Source organism: Miniopterus natalensis, chromosome 6, assembly GCF_054644295.1.
Source record: "Miniopterus natalensis isolate mMinNat1 chromosome 6, mMinNat1.hap1, whole genome shotgun sequence".
NCBI lineage: Eukaryota > Metazoa > Chordata > Mammalia > Chiroptera > Miniopteridae > Miniopterus > Miniopterus natalensis.
The window spans coordinates 37,742,650-37,758,085 of record NC_142086.1 but is presented as its reverse complement, the minus strand read 5'-3'; the positions used below and the strand labels follow the sequence as shown (position 1 = coordinate 37,758,085).

General features: G+C 36.0%; 1 protein-coding gene across 2 annotated transcripts in view; it reads right to left on the bottom strand.

The window, feature by feature from the left end:
- Positions 1–15,436, bottom strand: part of ATP6V1A (ATPase H+ transporting V1 subunit A) — a 48,562-nt gene that overhangs the window by 6,323 nt on the left and 26,803 nt on the right. For both annotated transcript variants that reach the window (XM_016200230.2, XM_016200231.2), the window contains exons 6-12: positions 13,806–13,957; positions 9,191–9,353; positions 8,569–8,677; positions 3,803–3,925; positions 3,595–3,709; positions 2,937–3,000; positions 1,094–1,297 (exon numbers count right to left, since the gene is read on the bottom strand). In XM_016200230.2, coding sequence (XP_016055716.1) covers positions 1,094–1,297; positions 2,937–3,000; positions 3,595–3,709; positions 3,803–3,925; positions 8,569–8,677; positions 9,191–9,353; positions 13,806–13,957 — 930 coding nt within the window. The remainder of the gene's footprint in view (positions 1–1,093; positions 1,298–2,936; positions 3,001–3,594; positions 3,710–3,802; positions 3,926–8,568; positions 8,678–9,190; positions 9,354–13,805; positions 13,958–15,436) is intronic.

Below are 15,436 nucleotides of genomic sequence, written 5' to 3'. Positions count from 1 at the left end.
TAAAAAGGGGATATGTACATGCTCAGTGATCAAAAGTAACCTCACAGGGTAATCTGATAATAGATTTCTATGGGCAGGTCATGGTGGGTAGAATCCAATCCTCTTAGCCTTAGTGCTCCTGAAAAAATGTATTTTAATAGATCCTACCTCTACCCCCTCTAATTTGGTTGGTGACAGGTACAGTCTATTTCAAGAAATAAAAGTAAAATCAAGCCCTGGCCGGGTGGCTCAGGTGGCTGTAGTATTGTCACGCACACCAAAAGGTTGTGGTTCAATTCCCAGTCAGGGCATATATCTAAGTTGCAGGTTAAATCCCTGGTTGGGGAGCATATGGGAGGGAAGCAATCAATGCTTCTCCCTCAAATCAATAAACATATCCTTGGGAAGGATTAAAAAAAAAAAGTAAATCAAGAGTTTCTTTCTCACCTACAGTAAAGCCAGGACCATATTAAGTGGTTGAAAAGAATATAAAGGCCCTAACAATTTAGTTACTTCTTTTAACTGACCACTCTGAAGTGAATATGGGCAAGCTCTGTAACTACTCTGACCAAAGCAATAAGACAGAAATGATATTATACTAGTTTTGGGGCCCTGGCTTAAGAGGCTGGTGGCTTCTACTTTCTTTCTTTTTTTTATACTCATTTTGAGAGCCCTGAACTGCCATGTGGACATGCCACATAGAGGGAGAAATGCCCAGCCAACTCTTAGCTGTTCCAGCCATCCCAGACCAGGTACCAGACATGTGAAGGAAGAAACTTTCAAATAACTCCAGTCTAAGCCATTATATGACTGCAACTGTAGGTGGATCCCAAACAAGAATGCCCAACTGAGCCCATCAAACCCAAAACCATGAGCACTAAAACACTTTTAAGCCACTGTCAGTGATTTGCTAGTCAATAGAAAATAAAAACAATAATCACCTTTTTACCTTTCACAACATAAAATAGGTCTCTCAAATATCTGCTAGATAAAGAAATAACTTATAATTCTATTAGTTTAAATATATTTAATAAGTACACATTTTGTTTGGCAGAATCTGCATATCCAAGGTTCTATTTGTCCTACAACACTCCAGTGGGATTTTACAACTCACCTTTCCCACAAGCTGTACAATTTCTGCCAGATCTTCTTCCTCTTGCAGAATCTCCTTAGCTTTGGTCCTCAGAGGAACAAACTCTGTGAAGTGTTTGTCATAGTACTCGTCCAAGGCACGCATATACTTGCTGTAGCTGATTAGCCAGTTGACAGAGGGGAAATGTTTACGTTGAGCTAGTTTCTTATCTAAGCCCCAGAACACCTGATTTTAAAACAAAACAAAGAAACAAGCAAACAACAATAATTTTTCTTTAAAAATAAAAATTTTTTAAAAGTATCAAGGTATATTTGTTGTCCTAAATACGCAACTCTATATATTTTTTTGGTCAAATAATATATCTTTTTAGTACATACCAAGTATAACTGAAATAGAATAAAACTTGCAATTAAAAAATATATTCCTCCCTGCCAGTGTTGCTCAGTGGTTGAGCACTGACTTAGGAACCAAGAAGTCACGATTCAATTCCTGGTCAGAGCACATGCCTGGGTTGCAGGCTCAATCCCCAGTAGGGGGTGTGCAGGAGGCAGCCGATCGATGATGTTTCTCATCAATGTTTCTATTTCTCCATCCCTCTCCTTTCCTCTCTCTCTAAAAATCAATAAAAACATTATATATATGTGTGTATATATATATATCTATATCTATCTATATATATTTCTTTCAATTTCAGGATAGACAGTATCTACAAATCAAATTCAAAATTTATCTGAATTTCCTTGTGTGTCAAATTGGATAGCAAAAAGAAAAATTGTTTTGAAGATTATTATGGTACAATACAAACAGAAGAAACAGAAAATGCCTACTGAGAGAGAATAGACACTTAATTTTGATTTTTAAAAAATCCTCTAAATGTTCTGACTAAATTCAGTTCCCTATCACAAAGGTCTAATCCAGTAAGACCTGACAGTTATTTTTCTGAGGCTAAACATTCACATTTTATATATCCCTAACTTTACCCCCTTTTTCCTACAATTTAAAACTCAAAGTTTTAGCAAAAGTTAAAGACCTTGAGAGTTATACATTTAGCCTCTGCCATTTCTTTCAATATGATGCTGACAAAAACATAAGCAAATGTTTTCCCCCCACATGAATACATATACTTATTAATGTATCTATTTTTTATTTTATTCTTTTTACCATAGTCCTATTTGTACACATCTTTCATTTAGGCTTCTTTTAATGGCTAAGTTGGCTAGCTATCCACTAACATTCAAGTCTTGTCACTAGGAAGCAGCTGCCTAGGCAGAAACTACATTTTTCCAGCTCTGCTTTCATCTGATTTGGCCAACAGAATGAGTGGAGTACAGGGTCTGAGCCAAAGGTTTAGAAAGTAGGTGTGCCTTCTCCAGTTTCCCTTTGTGCCAGCCAGATGCAGGCTAGGAGGCAGCAGAGCCACAAGATGAAAGGAGGCATGAATTACTACTGGATGGAAAAGAGCTGCCCTCTGATAGGATCATCTGCCTTGGACCAAACCATGAGGAGAAAAAAACTGCTACTGAGTTTTAATCATTACACATCTTTGGGCCCATTTGTTTCTACACCTGAAGTTACTCTAACTTTAAGGGTACTATTACTCTAATAAAACTTTGCTACCCCAGATATATTTCCTACTTATAGATACTGTTTATTATAAACCTCAGGTAAAGAGCTAAGAAAGAACAAATAGCATTAAAGGCTCTCAGTGATAAGAATGTTCATAAAACACTAAAACAGACTTTATCATTCCCTACTCTTTATAACTAAATTAAATACTTCATGATGGATTTGGATAACATTAGAACAGGTGGGGATGAGGGGAAGGTGGCAAACTCCGAAGTTGGCTACACTAGAAAAGATATACCTGAACAATACCAAGAGTAGCAGATGTAACTGGGTCAGAAAAATCACCACCAGGTGGAGAAACACTAAAATTAAAAGATAAAAATAGTTGTTAGAAATGCTTTAAAAAAAGAAATGCTTATAAAAAATAACTTGTATATGAAAGTCAATTTTAATGTGAATGACTTTTTAATATAACTTTAGTAATGGCCTTTGGAAAGAAAATTTTACATAAAAATCTTAAATAGAAACCAGGACTAATTATCAAATAAGAATGATAACAATTAAATACCTTCTAGTATGAGAAATGAGACAGACATTTATTATAAGCAGTTTCAGTAATCAAACAGATTAAGCAGGAAGGAAAGAAAAGGTCTGAGAACAAAGTATGGCTTTATGTAGTGATCATGAATCTGCACATTGTTTTTATCATGATAAAACCTTACCTTAAGGTGCTATAATTTTCTAAGTTATTCCTAGGATATTGTGACTTAAATGTAAAAAAATCAGTCAAGTCACATTTGTGGAACCAGAACATACAGAAATGACCTAAAGAGCTCCTTGGGTGACTCTGATGTGCAACTTGGGTAAGAATCACTGCCCTCAGAGGGGACTAAATATTTTCTCTTTAAAATACATGACCCCTTTTCCCTTGAAAAGTAAACAATTTAGGTGCTTACGCTCCTACAATGCTGACACTCCCTTCTCTTTCAGGATTTCCAAGACATTTCACCCTGCCTGCTCGCTCATAGAAAGAGGCCAGACGGGCACCAAGATATGCAGGATATCCACTATCTGAAAAATGAAAAAAAATGAAAAAAGAGGTTCTAGGGCAGCCCCCCAAAATCTATCAGTTTTGTTTACATAATAAGTAGTATAAAGACTTACCTGCAGGCATTTCAGCTAAGCGACCAGAGATTTCTCTAAGGGCCTCAGCCCATCTAGAGGTAGAGTCAGCCATCATACTGACATTGTAGCCCATGTCACGGAAATATTCTGACAGTGTAATTCCTAAATTGGGAAGAATACTATAAGTTATAATGCTATAGTGTATAACCCTGATTTTTTCACCCTTGAGAAAACTTTAAAGCAATAAGTACATGAGACAGACTGCTGTTTCACCAAAATCTGTTCTTTTGGGCACACAGCTGAATTCTATTTCCTAGCTTCCTCTGCATTTAGATATGGCCATGTAACTGACCTCTAGCTAATGAAATATAAGTCAAAGTAATGTGTTCCACTGCTAGGCAAGCCATACAACCTTCCATGTTCTCTCTTTTTTCTGGCTTACCAAGAGGGAGAGGGCTCTCAGGAGATCTGGAGGGCATGTGCTGAAATGAAAGTTATTTTCAGCCTCGGTCCACCCAGAGTGACAGAGTAAAGAGTCCCCTGACCACCTTAAATAAACATCTATTATTACTGAGTAACTGTATTTGGATTTATTTGTTGCCATAGCCTAGTCTACCTTAATATGATACACATTCTAAAGGGTAGAAAAAGCCCAGCTGGTGTGGCTCAGAGGTTAAGCATTGACCTATGATCCAAGAAACCGAGATTTGATTCCTAGTCAGGGCACATGCTCAGGTTGCGGGCTCTACCCCTAGCAGGGGGTATGCAGGAGGCAGGCAATCAATGACTCTCATCATTGATGTTTCTCTCTCTTCCTTCCTTTCTCTGAAATCAATAAAAACATATTTTTTAAAAAATAAAATAAAGGGTAGAAAAAGACTTTTTTCTCTGTTCTTACCCCTATTAATATAATTAAGTTTGAAATTAATTTCCAATATAGCTTTTGTCTATATATTACACACATATGCACCAAAAAAACCCTCAACAAATTAGCTTGTTTGGTTATTTTTCAAAAGTAGCATATGTTATTAACATGAGTAATGTCTTAATTATCCAGATCATTCTGCTACGCAGATCAAGTCCTGGCCCACCAATAAAATCACATATATAGTAAACCACTTAGAAGAAGCTAATATACAGAAAAGTGCTGGATTCTAGTTCCTGTACTGTCATTAACCTTAGCTAAGTAACTTCATTTCCCAGTGAAGTTTCCTAACATGTTAAAATAATAAAACTCTTGCCCTATCTACCTATATGCACTAGATTAAGTGACACACATAAATACCCTCTGAAAAGTACAAAGAACTATGGAACTCTAAGATATTAGAAATGTACCATTGTTGCTACATTATAAGAGTCTCAAAATCTATGGCTCTAATTCCTTTATTTTACTAGGAAAAAAACCAGAGATTTATAGTAGGTAAAACAAAATAGTTGCTGGAAAATTCAGCACTTAACTATTATCATAGTACTTATTTCAGAATAAAAAGTACTGATTTCCAAAAAATAGTTCCATTAACTAAATCTTTAAGAAATATTACTTATCATTATTAAGGCTTAAAAAACACAATAATTATTACATATTTCAATCTGATGATAGGATCAAATTCTGTCTTATACAAGCATGGCTATGTTTATGTTTCCATGATGGCATTCATTAACACTTGTGTGTATATATTAGAAAGACTTGGTAGAAGAGACAGATAAACATGAGTAAACCTCAAAGAAGTTTCGTAGACCTAAAGATCAGTGCCTACACGAGGAAAAAAAAAGAAAAACCTCATACAAAGCCAAAAAATGAACAAACTGGGAAAACATTTGCAACTCATGACAGATAAGACTAACTTCAAAGAGCTTTTACAAATCAGTCTGAAAAACAACTACTATCCAAAAGGAAAAGAGACAGAAGGTGGTTTTCAAATGATTAATATACACAGGAAGGGCAACAGATAATTCACCGTTAAGAAAAACCGACTAAATAGGCATTTAATAAAGCAATTTCATTTTCTAATCTACGTGTGCTGGGTACATGGGTGTTCACTGTAAGATTCTTTCAACTTTTCTATATGTTTGATAACTGTTATAAGAAAACACTGAAAAATTAGCATTGGTGAGATGTGGTGAAACAGAACTCTGGTCCATTGTTACTCCTTTTTGAAGGGCTATCAGAATCTAAAATCTGCATTAACAGTTGTATTTTAGCAATTTTGCTCCTAAGAACTTACCTTACAAAATGTACCAAGAAATGCACACACAAAACATGCAAAGAAATGTTGTAAAAAATATGCGTAAGAATGTTTTAGTGAGAGCATTTAAGATCTTACTTCCTGACATTGTCATCAATTTGGCTCAAATAAAGTCTTACATAAGTTTAACAAAAAGAAAAAAAGAAAAAGAATGTTTTAGTGATGTAAATTTTGTGATAGCAAAATAAATAAATAAAATAAAAAACTACCAATAATCCAAGAATCTACCAAAACGATGCTGGTTAAATAGATTCTGATATATCCATACAAAGGGATACTGTGGAGCCATGTATAGACTTCTTGTCTTAAAATAATAGATGAATGTCACTTTCTCCTTCTTCTCATAAAAGTAACCACTAAACAAGAACAAGGATATAGAAAAACAAACTCCATCATCAAAAATTAGGGGTCATATTTAGCTCCACACCAAAATAATGAGGAAAGCCATCTAATGAGGTAAAGAAACAAAAAAAAGATGTGGGAAGACACAAAGAATTTACCTGAGGCTGCACATCTCAGATTAAATTTCTGCAAACCAAGAGAGACCTCCTGAGGGGCAAAACCAAGAATCCTTTGTCTGAGACACTGCAAAAGGGATTAAGGAGTAGTGGTAGGTGTTCCTTGGACCCAACAGGCATCAAGGAGAAGGAAGATGGGGACAATGAAACACAGGTAGGCACTCCTACTTTTCAGTAAGTAAAAGGTGGGTGTGAGCAGGGTTGAAAGGAAAGAAATCACTGTAAGTGACCTTGTAGCTGCAAACTTCATTGGAAGGAGAGGAAAAGAGAAAAATAACTTAAACAATTCCATGCTATAACAAACTTCACAGATTACCATAAGGAATTCCTGCTATCTAGACCATAGCAAAAGCCACCCCCTCCCATCTCCTGCAAAGATAAATAATAGTATTAATAAACATCAGTATAAGAATCCCCTCCCAAAAAAATACAAGAAGAAAATAGAAGAGCAAAATACAATGATGGCAAAGGAACAGTTTTTAAACTGTGACTGCAATTAATTAATGAAAGAGAATCTTTTTTTTTTTAAAAATATATCTTTATTGATTTCAGAGAGAGGAATAGAGAGGGAGAGAGAGAGATACAAACATCAATGATGAGAGAAAGTCGTTGACTGGCTGCCTCCTGCATGCCCCAACTGGGGATTGAGCCTGCAACCCAGGCATGTGCCCTGACCAGGAATCGAACCCCGATTGCCTGGATCCTAGGTTGACGCTCAACCACTGAGCCACGCCTGGCCAGGCTAAAAGAAAATCTTAACGCATCCTGCCGCAAAGTAAAATCTCAAGGAATATATAGTAAGATCAGAAAAGATGTTTCATAAACCAGCAGAACTCAACAAAGAGGTGGAAGAAAACGAAGGTTTCATTAGAAGCAACATAAAAAATAAATGCCATTACCTTGTGAACTTATGGACAAAAGGCTAAATAAAAAGGATTGGAGAGGAAATGATACACGTGGAAAGAGATAAAGGAGATTCAGTATGTCTAGTTTGAAGAAGATAACCATAATGGAAGAGAAGTTTCAGAAACAATTCTCAAAAATTTACCAAAATTAAAAACATATTCATAGATGAAAAGGTATACTCTCTCAGGAAAAATTTATCCCAAAATTTTATACTCAAACAAACTATTGTTAAAATATAAAGACAGCAGAAAAAAAAAACAACTTATAAAGAAACGAGAATTCAGGAAATATACTTTCCATAGCCTTTCTTGAAGCAACTTCCAAAAATTTTAGCCAACCACAAAACAGATGAAGAAATTATAGCCAAAGGACTGCAGTGAACACTGACTCCATTTTGCTATAGGTCTAAGATTAATACAGATATTGGATTTATGGTCACAGAATAGAAGGTAAATATTATAAATCCTGAAAATGTAGAAATAAAAGTCCCAAAAGCTGGGATAGAAGTGGGAGCAAAGATCGAAGGTATTATATAAACACACTGATATTCTTATCTTTCATATCCAGGAGTAAAAATATAATAATTCAAAGCTGATGATTCAAATTTTAGAGATAAAGGCATATTCAGAAACAGATTGATGGTCAAAAGTATAAGGAAAAAGCACAGTAATAGAACATACATAATTTTATAGTCATTAAAAAGGTTGGGGCAGCTTATAAAAATGTCTTATACTGACATATTCTCAAGATGTAATAAGTTGCCCGGCTGGTGCTGCTCAGTGGTTAAGCATCCACCCATGCACTAAGAAGACGCTGTTTCGACTCCCAGGCAGGGCACATGGCCAAGTTGTAGGCCCCATCCCGTAGGGGGTGTGCAGGAGGCAGCCAATTGATGTGATGTTTCTCTCTCTCCCTCTCCCTTCCTCTCTCTAAAATCAGTAAGAACATTTTTTTTTTTTAAAGTTGGAAAAAAAGATATAATAAATAAAATATTTTTTTAAAAATTAGGGATATGGTTATAGGTACAGAGTATTTTAGAATGAAAGAAAAGTTCTTGGGAAAAGAAAAAGTTTGGTGCTAGTTCTAAACTGAAGAACCAATTTTAATTGCTTTTATTCCAATTCAATATACTCACCAGTATAAATAGAGGCTTCTCTGGCAGCTACAGGCATGTTGGAGGTATTGGCTACCAAAGCTGTCCTCTTCATAATTGATTCTACCTTACCATCAACTTCCATTGTAAGCTAGAGGTAAAACAATCTATTAGTGATCCTCTTCATTTCTAAATAGAACATTTGTCTCTTTTTTACAACCTGTCTATATTTAATCTCTCTTTTAATCAGTGTTGCCAAAGTAATACTCCTCATCATTCCAACCTCATCTCCCTGTCCCAACTGTGCCATAAAAATGATAGCCATTATTTCCATTTCAAAAGTGAAATCCACTATTTTATGGAAAAAGGAATATTACTACAGTAACCTAGAAAATCACATAAAGCCTATTGTCTACTTTACATTTCTCGCAATAACTGAAAACCACCAGACCACAAAAAGAAACTTTCAAGTGTCTGGCTGAGCAATTCAAATTCCTTTCTTTAAATATACAGATTGAATCATATGTATAATTAGAAAGCTCCTTAAAAGATCCTTGACAAATGAGAGCAATGCTCCAGATCTAACACAAAGCTTTATTAACTGCTAGTGAAAGTTGATTAGTATTTTCTCTAAAATATTATTTGAAACTTTATAGATACAGACCTCTGGGAAGTCACGGAGGACTTCAGACATCTCATTTCCTCTTTCACCACATCCTACATAGATGATTACATCGCTGTTGGAATACTTAGACAGAGACTGGGATATCACTGTCTTTCCACAGCCAAAAGCCCCAGGGATTGCAGTAGTTCCTCCCTGTACACATCTAAACAAGGAAAACAAAGTGTGAATTACTTTACTTGCTAATAAATACTAGTAAGTAAAATAGGTGTGAGTTAAAAAAAGCACTTTGAAATATTTTCATGTGATCTATGTACACACACACAAAGATAGACATAATTGACTGCTTCCCTAGTTTGTACTTATAATAATGTTGTTTTTTAAATCATTGATCATCTCTATCATCTTTAATAGCTAAAAAGTGAAAGTATATTCCACAAGGTACCTTAGGAAAAGGGATACACACACAAAAAAGATAAACAAAACAGAACTAATGATATTCTGAATACTTATCAAAATTAATTCATGAAAGGACAATATGTGAATTAAAGCTAAAATAAAAACATAAACAACTTTTGAAAGTTGTCTCCTGAGGCAAAAAATAAGACCTTAAATTCCTATCTTGCTGTCAACGAACAGAGACTTTTGCTAAGGTGCTAAGTCAATCTTGGATAAAACATCCAAGAACTATTTACAAAGTACTTCCTAGGCATTAATAACTGTGCTTGGAGATGCTAGAAAGACAACAGTAAATAAGATAACCATGTCTGCCCTGGCTGGGTGGCTCAGTTGGTTGAAGCATCATTCCATACACCAAAATGTTGTGGGTCCGATTTCTGTTCAGGGCACATAACTAAATTGTAGGTTCAATCCACGTTTGGGGGTGCATATGGGAGGCAACCAATCGATGTTTCTCTCTCACATTGATGTTTCTCTCTCTTCCTTCCCCTGTCTTTAAAAATCAATAAAAAACATATCCTTAGATGAAGATTAAAAAAAAAAGATAACCATGTTTCTGTATTCAGAGTGCTCACATTCAGCGGGGTTAACTGCAGTCATTTGGTGATTACAGTACTATTTAGCAGTCACTTTCAAACTTTCCCTAAAATGTGGCAGTGGAGAGTGAAATAATCTTAAGGGCAGAGGAAAGTGAATGCTGCGGTACGTGTGTGTGTGCTCACACACTGAATGTGGGTATGGGGTGGGAGGGTCTAGGCAGGAGAAATGAGATGTAACACTAAAGGAAATTTCTTTGTAATAAAATTCACTAAAACATTGCATCCTTAAAAATAATGGACCTTTTTTTCAACATAAAACTAACATGTATTAAAATCTTTCCTCTTCCAAACCTTCCAGTGACTGATAAATTCAGAAAGCATGCCCATTTTTCCTATGGCTTTATATACATCTTTCAAATCACTATTAACCTGGGGAGGCTGGCTGGGTGTGCCCCAGTTTGCAACCCAATGTGAAAAGTGCTATCACAGAAAACAACCAAGGCTTGTGGGAGTAGACAGGAAGGGGTGACAAAGTTAATGTTGGGTTGGAGTAGGGTTAGGAAAGTCTCCCTGAAAGAAGTTAAGACCTGAAAGGAAACAGAAATTAGCCAGATAAAGGAAGTAACATTTTCAGCAGAGGGAACAGCATGGCTAACGATCCAAGAGGGAGCACTGTAAGAAATTAACAGTCCTTGGTATGCCTGGAAGGTGGTATATAAGGAAGCAGTTGGGCAGTTAAGTGGCTGAGACAATACTGAAAGGTAAGCAATGGCCAGATCATGGGTGGATCTGTAAGGAGTTAAGGAGTGTGTATTTATTTTAAAAGCAATGAAGAGCACTGAAGGGTTTAAATGGATCACTATGTAATATGGACAACCATTTTGAAAGAAGGCAAGACTGGAGAGAGCAAGTCTGATTAAGTGAGGTTATTGCAGGAATTAGGGTTAAGAGCCTTAATTAGGGTCATGGAGTAGGGATGAAAGATGTAGATAAGAAATATATAGGAAAAAGAATAAAAGCACTTGTTCAGTAATGAGATGTGGTAGGGTAAGAATAATCCTTGAGAGAAGTAACAGATTTTAGATTAGGCATTCACTGGATGGACAATGATGACATTTGTTGAGAGAAGTAACAAAGAAAAATGAGAAAGTTTTAAAGGAAGTGGTAATTAAGATGATTACTTTAGCCCAGTCAGCGTGGCTCAGCGGTTGAGCATTGACCTATGATCAAGGAGATTGCAGTTCAATTCCCAGTCATGGCACATGCCCAGGTTGTGGGCTCAATCCCCAGTGGGGGCGTGCAGGAGGCAGTCAATCGATGATTCTCATCATTGTTCTATCTCTCTCTCCCTCTCCTTTCCTCTCTCTGAAGTCAATAAAAATATATTTTAAAAATAATAATAAAATAAAATAAAAAATTAAAAAAGAGGTGATTACTTTAGTTTTGAACATACTGACTTTGAGGCACCTGTAGGACATTCAAAAGGAGAGGTATATAAGCCTGGAACTCAGAAGAAATTTTGGATGAAGAAACAGATTTTGGAGTGTGTGTGTGTGTGTGTGTGTGTATGTGTGTGTATGAATATTTAAGTCATGAGAGTGGATGAGGTCATCCAGAGGGCAAGATATATAATGATGAGAAAAAAGGTCCTAGAAGAAGAAAAACTCTAAGAAACATCAAAATTTAGGGAAAATAAACCTGCAATGGAGAATAAGAACTTGTGGAGAGAAGCTAATAGGAAGAACAAAGAAAGAAGGTATTTCAAAGAGGAAGAACTGGATAGAAATATCTAAAGTTATAGGAATTAAGAAAATACGGTGGTACCTTGGTTTTTTAATGTAATCTGTTCCAGAAGACCGTTTGAGTTCTGAAAAGTTTGAAAAACTGAGGGATCAACAGCTGAGAGCTAGGCCTCAGGATCTTGCCCTCAGCAGAAGCCATGTGGCATGTTCGACTTTCTGAAGCGTGTTTGAAAACCGAAGCATTTACTTCTGGGTTTAGGCATTTGAAAATCGAAATGTTCTCGTCAACGGAGACGTTTGAAAACGGAGGTACCATTGTACTAAAACTGATCGATTGAATTATTGGTACGGGAGTTACTGATTATGTTAGTGAGACTAGTTTCCGCCGAGTGTTGGAGCCAAGGGCAGAGTAGTATGGTGAATTAGAGTGGGAAAAGTGGAAACAACTATACATTCTTTCCAGAGGTGTGGCTGTGAAAATGAGAACAGTGGAGGGTAGAAAGGGGAAAAGAGTAAGATGGCAGATGTTTTTTTCATTAGATGAGAGATAAAGGAAAGATAACTGATAGAGGGAGGTCTCAGAGGAAACAGGAGGTGGGATAAGCTCCAGAAAGAGAAAAAGAAGGGATAAACAGGAATGTCTGTTAGGTCAGCCTACTGGCAGGAAACTGAAGGAATTCCAAATCTGATGGCCTCTAACTTCTCTGTGAAGGATCTAGTACGGTCATTTGTTTAGAATGAAGGAGAAAGAAGAGTGGAACTGAAGATCTGAGGCAAGTGGAGAGGTTTCAAACAGGGGAGCAGGGGAATGATGATTAGGGAACTGCAGAAGGATTGCTACACAGTAATGAGAGACCAACTTGCACTGATTATTTTATTTTCTTAGCAGCCTGTGTGCAGACTTAGGAGGAGATAATTGAACTGATTCATGGTTGGAATTTTGCCAGGTAGGTGTGACAGAAGACAAAGGAACAAGAACATTTAGTATACTAGCAAATATTTGTAGAAGTGAAAGGCTATTAAATTTAAGCTGAATAGTGAAGGATGTAGAAATAGGAGGTGCTGACTAATAAGAATGAGAGAATTATAGAACAATTCCAAGAGCAGGTTTGAGTAAGAGGTTGAAGGGTAAGTGGGTCGTATATAGGTTTGGTGCTCAGGGGTTGAGGGAGTTACTCTATCACAGCTTGTCTTGTCTGTGAATTAAATGAAATCATTTGTTGAAAGTAAAGCAAGGTATGGTAAAGGCTGAGATTCAATGAGAAAGGAGATTTTTGTTTTTTTAAATAATTTTTTCATTAACCCATCCCCTTCCCTCTGGCAACCACCACACTGCTGTTTGTGTCCACGAGTTCCAGTTTTATATCCCACATATGAGTGAAGTCATATGGTTCTTTAGCTTTTTTTGACTGATTTACTTCACTTAGCATATTCTCAAGGTCCATCCATGTTGTTGCAAATGGCAGTATTTCATCCAGAAAGGAGTTTTTTGAGTAGTTGATTAAGAAAATGGCAAAGAGCAGACTACAAATTAAGAAAGATTGCTGGGGAGCATAGAGAGGCCAGTTTATTTTGGAAATCATCAATTTATAGTGATACCAATCTACTAATTTTAGGATAACTCAAAAAAAAAAAATAGTTATATTGTTTTGGCAAAGATTTTCTTCTGGTAATTTTTTCCCCCTGGAAGTTTTAGAAATAATGTTTTTCTTTTGCAACTGTAGAAAAAAAAGGTTGTCTTCAATGGTTTAATTCTGTAATAAACATTGGAACTATATGAACATACTTAATTAGTTCACTATTATATCTCAGGATAAAATTTATAGGATTAGCACGTAAAATCTTTATTTATGAAATGTGAAACAATAAGCACATATAATAACTCTGAGAGAAAACTGTGACACAGCTCAAACTTACGGAAAAAGGGCATCAAGGACTCTCTGGCCAGTCAACAAAGGATGATTAGCTGGCAACTTCTCAGTGACAGGCCGAACTTGACGTACAGGCCATACCTGGACCATGCTGAACTTCTCCTTTATCCCTTCAAATTCAAGCTCCAAGACAACATCCTATAAAAATACATCAGGATTTGAAGTACAAATTTATGAACATTTATTCCTATGAAATCAAAATAATCCCAGATTCTTCTTGGGGGTAGGGAGGTGTTCTGTGGAAGTGGGGAGGGAGGTTTATACTTTTTATTATAAATCTTTATATTCAGTTCTAATTTTGAAAATCAGGTGTGCTTATTATTGTTTTTATGATTTAAAAATAGCTTAGGAGTTTTTGAGAAAGAGATTATCTCAAGTAATAGAGGAATGGTTAAATGAATATGGATATACATAGGGAGAAGTCTTGAAGGATACAGAAGATACTCCTGGGACTGAGGGAGAGGAAAAATCGATGTTTCATAAATTGCTTTCCATTCTTTTTTTTATTTACTTTATTATAATGCTCCTATATTGCTTTAATGAAAAACACATCTATTAAAGAACCCTAAAATATTTAATAAGGTTAAATATTTTAAAACATTTACGAAAGCAAAAAAATGAGTAATACTCTAACATTTATGAATGAATATTGACATGATTCAGCTATTCACAAACAATCCCAAAGTCCATAGATCTATAGAAATCCATAATTCTGTTGATACATGAACCACTTCAGGGTGGTTCTTCCACATAAGAGTGAATGAGTAGCTAAGCTAGTGAGTTAAGGCTGGCTGAGTGCCCAAAATCCCAACCTTAACTCTTGTTCTCTACATCACAGATTTATTCTTGTGAAATAATTAGAAATTTATCTTTTATCACATTTGATTAGGGAAAATATGGTATGTTACAATGGTCCTCTCAACAGTTATTTTCATACCAAAAAAGACTATGGATCTAATGTATTTGATATGACGCGACTACGAAGAACATTAAAGTACTAAGGTTTATTTTGTTTTTTTAAAAATATATCTTTATTGATTTCAGAGACAGGAAAGGAGAGGGAGAGAGACAGAAACATCAGTGATGAGAGAGTCATTGATCAGCTGCCTCCTGCACGCCCCCAAAGGGGGATCGAGCCCGCAACCTGGGCATGTGCCCTGACTAGGAATCAAACCCTGATCGCCTGGATCCCAGGTCGACGCTCAACCGCTGAGCCACACCGGGCCAGGCTAAAGTACTAAGTTTTAAATGGATGACCCAAGAATTCATATAATCCATTATGTGACTATAGATTGACAATTAAAATCAAAGTTTAATCTATGTCTAAAGAATCAGGGCTTTAAATAATGTAGCATAAGTTAACAAGGTAGGGAAATGTTATACTGGATATTTCTCTCTCCAAAAAAACACTATATTCTCTTATTACCTTCACCTAATAAGCACCTGATGTAACATACAGCACAGGGAATATATCAATAAAATAATTTTGCACAATGGCAGACAATTACTAGGCTTACTGTGGTGATCACATCATAAAGTACATAAATGTCAAATCACTATGTTGTTCACCTGAACCTCATATAATACTGTATGCCAACTATACTTTAACAAAAATTT